This window comes from Salvelinus alpinus, chromosome 8, assembly GCF_045679555.1.
Source record: "Salvelinus alpinus chromosome 8, SLU_Salpinus.1, whole genome shotgun sequence".
NCBI classification, from domain to species: Eukaryota; Metazoa; Chordata; class Actinopteri; order Salmoniformes; family Salmonidae; genus Salvelinus; species Salvelinus alpinus.
Window position 1 is genome coordinate 17,245,041 of NC_092093.1, and position 7,785 is coordinate 17,252,825.

Here is a 7,785-nt window from a genome sequence, read left to right on the forward strand (position 1 = left end):
CTTTATAAACAACATATCTTACTCAATGTGTTTTCTCTGGAATAAAAACATAGGTTTACAGTAAATCTGTCTTTGTTTTAGGTGTAGTGGATAAAAAAAGGAATGGATAAACACACACAAGATGGTTGTTTTCCCATTGAGGAAGATACTGCTCCATTGTCTCCTAAACGACTAAGGACAGATTGCACAATAACAAACAAACACAGTTGCAAAACCCATTTCAAATTCCCAGAACCGTTGAGTTTCCGTAACAACGATGGTGTCACATCACTGCAGAATAGGCCTATTCTTCAGGAGGACAAAACACATAGAGTTAAATCTGACCATGAATATCTCAAATACACAGTGACAGGATTTCATTGTGAAGAAATGGGAAAAGAGGAGAGTACAGCTCTCGGAGATAATCAGACATGCGCAGGGTCATGTGTAATCAGTCCTCACAGTACAGATGGAGACTCTCAAGGTCTATGTCAAGGGCTAGATGAGCAACATGATCCACTTAGTGAAACAGGCACCTCTTCTTACAGCTTTCACTCTAGAAATGAAGCAGGGTGTGTGTCAGCAAAGTCTCACTCTTCTGATGACGGAACAACTGATACATTCTCAAGTCATGATTTCAATCAGCCTGGGAAATCACTCAAATGCAGTCTCACCGGTACTAGTCCCTCAGCAGATGAAGAAGCAGTGACTGAACAAAATGGTGAAAGCCACATCCCAGTAACCGACCACAGCTCAAGTGTGAGTGACGGTACTGAAGAACCTGATTACATCTGTGAAAGCCTGGCTCTGAATTCAGCCATTTACAGTATGAGCTTCATCAAAGGATCTACTGAAGGTGAAAATAATCATCAGATTCAGAATGAGGATAAACATGGATTCAATCAAAGTATCTGCTATGAGAAAGAAGCCAGGCGTTACCCATTACCCAGTGATTACAGAGAGGACTGCGAGTCATCTAGCTCTCATGCTGAAACTGAACCTTTTGGGAACTTTACAGGAGTGGGAAAAAATGAGAGAAATGTAGCCAGATTGCAGAATGATGTGAGAGAAAATGCAGATGTCTGCGATAGAGAAGCAAAAGCCCAAGTTAACAAGGAGTACTTCATGCATAATGACAGCTCTGCCGCAGCTGAGACAGTAGTTGAATATGTAGATGGCTCCGTTGTCACTTGTTATACGGTATTAGACAGACCTGTACTGAGTGATGGGGCTGAGATCAATATGGGTCTTAAGCATGATGATCTCCGTGAACCGACATTAGGGCACGCTGTTGGCACTGTGACAGCTGAAACTTTGTGTGAACTGGGTGTTGATCACAACACAACACAGAAACTGTCGGTTTCAACAGACCTCAGTCAAAAGCCAGCTGATGTTAATCGCAACAAGATAGCAAGTGTAACCGAACATGCAGTTTGCTCTGACATCAACGGAGTGGCTCTAGAAACGATGTCTCCTCTCCACCCACCACAACCAGAAGATACCACGTCTCCTCTCCACCCACCACAACCAGAATATACCACGTCTCCTCTCCACCCACCACAACCAGAATATACCACGTCTCCTCTCCACCCACCACAACCAGAATATACCACGTCTCCTCTCCACCCACCACAACCAGAAGATACCACGTCTCCTCTCCACCCACCACAACCAGAAGATACCACGTCTCCTCTCCACCCACCACAACCAGAAGATACCACGTCTCCTCTCCACCCACCACAACCAGAAGATACCACGTCTCCTCTCCACTCACCACAACCAGAAGATACCACGTCTCCTCTCCACCCACCACAACCAGAATATACTATGTCTCCTCTCCACCCACCACAACCAGAATATAATATGTCTCCTCTCCACCCACCACAACCAGAATATACCACGTCTCCTCTCCACCCACCACAACCAGAATATAATATGTCTCCTCTCCACCCACCACAACCAGAAGATACCATGTCTCCTCTTCACCCACCACAACCAGAAGATACTATGTCTCCTCTCCACCCACCACAACCAGAAGATTTCCTCTTGAGGACTGAATACGTCAGGAATGCTACTTTGGAGCCCTCTTTACATTTTGATGCTCAACATGGAACCCAACTCAAAGGTGAATATGAAGACACCTGTCAGTTATTGGTGGAACAGTGCAGCTGCACAACAGAGGCACATGACACAAGCAGCCAGGGGATCCATCATTGGGAGCCACTTCTCAGCAGCACTCCTGACCATGAAGAGAGTTATGATGCTGAAGAGGGAAGCGAAGTAAGTTCTGACACAGCAAAACACCTTTGTGAGGAATGGGACCCAGCTGGCCAGGTTTCTACCATTAAAGACTATCTAAAGACACTTGAGACTGTTAGTTTTCCATCTGAGTGCGCAGTTCTGAATGGGATAATGCAGGAAAACGGTGACAGTGTTACAGAAACTGACCTGCATGTTGATTCAGTGAACCAGGAACTTGGAATGATACCTCGATGTGACATGCTAAGCACAGAGGTCATTGGTGCGATGACTGGTGAGTGGATCAACAACTGGCCCAAAGGAGAACTCTGCAAAATTGCCAACCTACCAATACTCCACCTTCCTGCAGAAGCTACACCTGGAACTGTTCGCTTGCAGGCTGCGAAGGAGGGTCCAGCAGTTGATCACACCGACGGAACTGAAGCACTACTCAAGATTGAAAACAATCATGTGGTCCCTTTCACCTCAGTACCCAACGATGCTGTCGTCCCAGGATCAGATTCTAACCCAGAGGATGACACAGTACGGGACCGAGAGGAGGACCGATCAGTCTCAGTCATGCCATCTGCGGCACACATTCTCTCTGACTGTGTGCCAGTTGGGTTTGACACATTTGAAAAGATCCAGCTCTGTCCCCTTGACACCAATGGCCTGGAGCACAGCCCTCTCCTCAGCAGCTCGCCCAGTCGAACGTTTAAAACTGAGTTCCAACACCACAGTGCTGGTGGCACTATGCACTCAGGAGAGAGTGATGAAGAGGACATAGCAGAGGAAGAAGAGGACCATTGCCAAGAGGAAGCTGAGAGGGGATTTTTCCACTGTGAAAACACCAAGTTTAATGAAGTCCCTGTCCCCGACTTTATCTCACCCCAAATCTCTCCATCATTGAGTCCAGAAATGCCTTGCCAATCTTCTATTCTTTTCTGTGGAACTTCCCAGTGTGATTCTCCCCCTCAGGCAAAACTCCCAACTCTCACCTCTGACAAAAACATCCATCCGGTCTCTGAAATCCATGACTTCCCAGAGTTTGAAATAAAGGAGAGGTTCGACATGGTCATGGAAGAGCTCAGATTGTATTTCGAGATCAGTGACGAGGCAGGTTATCAATCATCTGAAAGAGCAACGTCTGAACAGTGCAGCGTTAGGGACCCTGGAGCTGAGGAGGACAACACTGATTTAATGACGTGAGTGTTTTGTATTGTTTTTATTATGGTTACTGTGTGACTAACTAATTTCCCCTAGGGGATTAAAGGGATAATTTTGGATTTTGGCAATTAAGCTTCTTATGTACTTCCCCAGAGTCAGGTGAACTCCAGGATACCATTTTTATGTATCTGCATCCAGTATGAAGAAAGTTAGAGGTAGTTTCGCAAGCCAATTCTAACTAGCGTTAGCACAAAGACCGGAAGTCTTCGGGATCAGCTAGCGTTGGCACGCGAAACGACCTCCTTATGAACTTCCTTCATATCCCGAACTATCCCTTTAATAAAGTATTATCGCTCTCATCTCCTAGACGGAGTAGTAGTGACCGTCCAAGCAGCCAGGATGCAGTGGAAGACGAACCACGTGGAGGCACATCAATGGGAGATGATGACCACGGTCTGAAAACATATCAAGCAGAACCAGAAACTACATGTACCACTGGGGGCCTTGACTGTGAGCAGGAGGTGCCTCTTGAATGCTGCCATCACGGCACAGAGGGAGAGGACTCCATGTACTCTTCAGTCAAGCACAAAGGTTGGTGTGATTCGACATTTAACAAAAGACCTTGGTCTGATACTTCACTCTCTAGATAAATGTCTTGCATAAAGACGTCTCAGAAAACAAGTTTATTGATGTAACCCTAACAAGAATGTTAACTGAGTAGTTTGTATTTTTATTGCATCAATCAGACACCTATCGGATGGTGTTTTTTTTCTTTCTTGTCAATTTGCAGACTATCAATACACGTTCCAAAATTATATGCAACAATGGAATTATAACAGCCATAGAAAAAACTGTTTTGTTGTTGTTGTTGTTGTGGGGACAGTGATAGCTTATCAAAACACGAACAGAGTAATCCTGCCTTAACATGACGGTATTATTATTGGATTGTGTCGACAGATCACTCCAGGGGGCAGGGAGCAGATGAGAAATGCAAGCTGTGGTCTCCTGCGTTCATGTTTCTCCCATGCCTGGACCAGTTAAACCAAAGTAAGTACACATTCCCACTCTGGGGGGAGTATTTTGTTAAAAATCAGCAGGTTGTAAAAGGTTTTAGTTGAAGTAAGGCGTTTCAGTAATTGGAGTTATTTATTTACTCACTGAGGCCTTTTACAGCTCTTGGAGCATCATGCTATCGACAGCAGCTCTCTAACATATCTGGCCTGTTAACTGGAGTTAGGCCTAGATATTGTACACTACACTGTACTTTATGCAGCAGGTGGTAGTCTATTCACACACATAAGTACAGTACTAAATAATGTATTTATTCTTGTCTCCTTGCCTCCAGGAAAGCCCGAGCAACCCAAAAGATTGGAGCCTCTGAAAACATGCACACGTCCCATCAGGGTTGGACTCTCCAAGAAGGCTAAGACTAAACAACTTCACCCCTACTCCAAGTGAGCACTTGATGAAATGTATTTATGCAGGATATGTTACCTTATTTTATTTTAAATTCATTTACACAGGGAAGTTCACATTGAGACCCAGTTCTCTGTTACAAGTGAGCCCTTAACACATAAAATACCTTCATCTTTATAGTATAGTATTTCTGGGTTTAACTCTAGCTCTATGCTATACTATTGAAAATATAAGAGATTATTAAATGCCTTACTTCAAATGAGAAACTGAGCACTTCATGTAATGTATTTACAGTGCATTCAGAAAGTATTCAGACCCCTTGACTTTTTCCACATTTTGTTACGTTACAGCCTTATTCTAAAATTGATTAAATAGTTATTTTGCCCTCATCAATCTATACAAAATGCTCCATAATGACAAATCAAAAACAGGTTTTTAGACATTTTTGCAAATGTATAATAATAAAAAAACAACCGCAAGATTACATTTACATAAGGATTTAGACCCTTTAGTCAGTACTTTGTTGAACCATCGATTACGGTGATTACAGCCTCAAGTCTTCTTGGGTGTGACGTTACAAGCTTGGCACACCTGTATTTTGGGAGATTCTCCCATTCTTCTCTGCAGATCCTCTCAAGCTCTGTCAGTTTGGATGGGGAGTGTCGCTGCACAGCTATTTTCAGGTCTCTCCAGATATGTATGATCGGGTTCAAGTCTGGGCTCTGGCTGGGCCACTCAAGGACATTCAGAGACTTGCCCTGAAGCCACTCCTGCGTTGTCTTGGCTGTGTGCTTAGTGTTGTTGTCCTGTTGGAAGGTGAACCTTTGCCCCAGTCAGAGGTCCTGAGTGCTCTGGAACAGGTTTTCATCAAGGATCTCCGTACTTTCTCCGTTCATCTTTCCCTCGATCCTGACTAGTCTCCCAGTCCCTGCCGCTGAAAAACATCCCGATAGCATGATGCTGCCACCACCATGCTTCACCATAGGGATGGTGCCAGGTTTCCTCCAGAAGTGACGCTTGGCATTCAGGCCAAAGAGTTCAATCTTGGTTTCATCAGACCACAGAATCTTGTTTCTCATGGTCTGAGAGTTCTTTAGGTGCCTTTTGGCAAAATCCAAGCAGGCTGTCATGTGCCTTCTACTGAGGAGTGGCTTCCGTCTGGCCACTCTACCATAAAGGCCTATTGGTGGAGTGCTGCAGAGATGGTTGTCTTTCTCCAAGGTTCTCCCATCTCCACAGAGGAACTCTGGAGCTCTGTCAGAGTGACCTTCGGGTTCTTGGTCAGCTCCCTGACCAAGGCCCTTCTCCCCGATTGCTCAGTTTGGCCGGGCGGCCAGCTCTAGGAAGAGTCTTGGTGGTTCCAAACTTTTTCCATTTAAGAATGATGGAGGCAACTGTGTTCTTGGGGACCTTCAATGCTGCAGTCATTTTTTGGTACCCTTCCCCAGATCTGTGCCTCGACACAATCCTGTCTCGGACCTCTACGGACAATCCCTTCGACTTCATCGCTTGCTTTTTGCTCTGACATGTACTGTCAACTGTGGGACCTTATATAGACAGGTGTGTGCCTTTCCAAATCATGTCCAATCAATCGAATTTACCACAGGTGGACTCAAAGTTGTACAAACATCTCAATGATGATCAACGGAAACAGGATGCACCTGAGCTCTCATAGCAAAGGGTCTGAATACTTATGTAAAGAAGGTATTTTTGTTTTACATTTTTAATACATTTGCAAATATGTATAAAAACCTGTTTTTCGCTTTGTCATTATGGTATACTGTGTGTAGATTGATGGGGAACATTTTTTGTTTAATCCATTTTAGAATAAACGTAACAAAATGTAGAAAAAGTCAAGGGGTCTGAATACTTTCCGAATCCACTGTATGTAATATTTTATGAATAATATGTTACCGCTTTCTAATTATTTCAATTGTCGGAGTATTTATTGATGGAAGTTATGTATTTCATATTGTTTTGCAAATGTACATTTGAATGGCCTTGCTACATTATTGTGGGAGGTTTGGAGTTGTTAAAAAAACTTGTTCACCAGAGGATACATATGGTAGTTTGAAATAGACAGTACTTAATACAAATGAGATTGAGATACTTGATATATCCCTAGGCCAAACTCTTCTCTCTTACATACTTATTATCATTACACACTGACTTCTCATTCTGTTAACACTATCTTATGAACAAGTAAATCATTTAGAAAACAAGCCAGTCTCCAATAAATGTGTCAATTTGTCCGTTTTTCTATAATGCTCCACAGGCTCCACTAAAATCCTGATTTAGTCGATTTTCCCTGCGTTAGTCTGGGACAGGTCCCCCAGGTGATGAGGGTGGCAATGAAATATGTATTTGCGGAAATGTAATGGTGGGGATGATAATAGTCTAGTATACCAAGAGAGACTGTGCGTGGCTTTGCAAAATAAGGCTGATATTAAATATTTCAACTTTTGTTGCTAAATCCATAATGTTTAATCATGTACAGACTAAACCGTCAGGGTACTGAACACCCTATCATCATTTTAAATCAAATTACTTACTGTTATGTATACGTGTGCAACAGTGAGATGTAGTTGGTTGATTACTTTGTCACCTTTGTAGCTGGAGAAATGTCTGGTTGCATAATTTATTCAGTATCAGTGTAAATGAATCTTCATGTGGATTTAAGTATTCTCTCTCTCTCTCTCTCTCTTTCTCTCTCTTTCTCTCTCTTTCTCTCAGTCCCACTCTCCATACAGAGACTCTGTGGGTTATTTAACTACTTGTGGTTAATTTCCTATCTTAAAAGACTATAATATGCAGTATATACACAACCGTTCAAAGGTTTGGGGTCACTTAGAAATGTCCTTTTTCAAATTTTTTGTTCGTTTTAAATAACATCAAATTGATCCGAAATACAGTGTAGACATTGTTCATGTTGTAAATGACTATTGTAGCTGGAAACGGCAGATTTTTTTATGGAATATCTACATA

General features: G+C 43.0%; 1 protein-coding gene across 1 annotated transcript; it reads left to right on the forward strand.

Annotated features, from left to right (window-relative positions):
• Positions 1–201: 201 nt before the first annotated feature.
• LOC139582646 (uncharacterized) lies at positions 202–7,205 on the forward strand. Its single transcript, XM_071412819.1, has 4 exons — positions 202–3,422; positions 3,752–3,975; positions 4,342–4,431; positions 4,730–7,205. Exons 1-4 carry the CDS (start codon positions 370–372, stop codon positions 4,840–4,842), a joined length of 3,480 nt encoding a protein of 1,159 aa, XP_071268920.1. The 5' UTR covers positions 202–369; the 3' UTR covers positions 4,843–7,205.
• Positions 7,206–7,785: the final 580 nt, after the last annotated feature.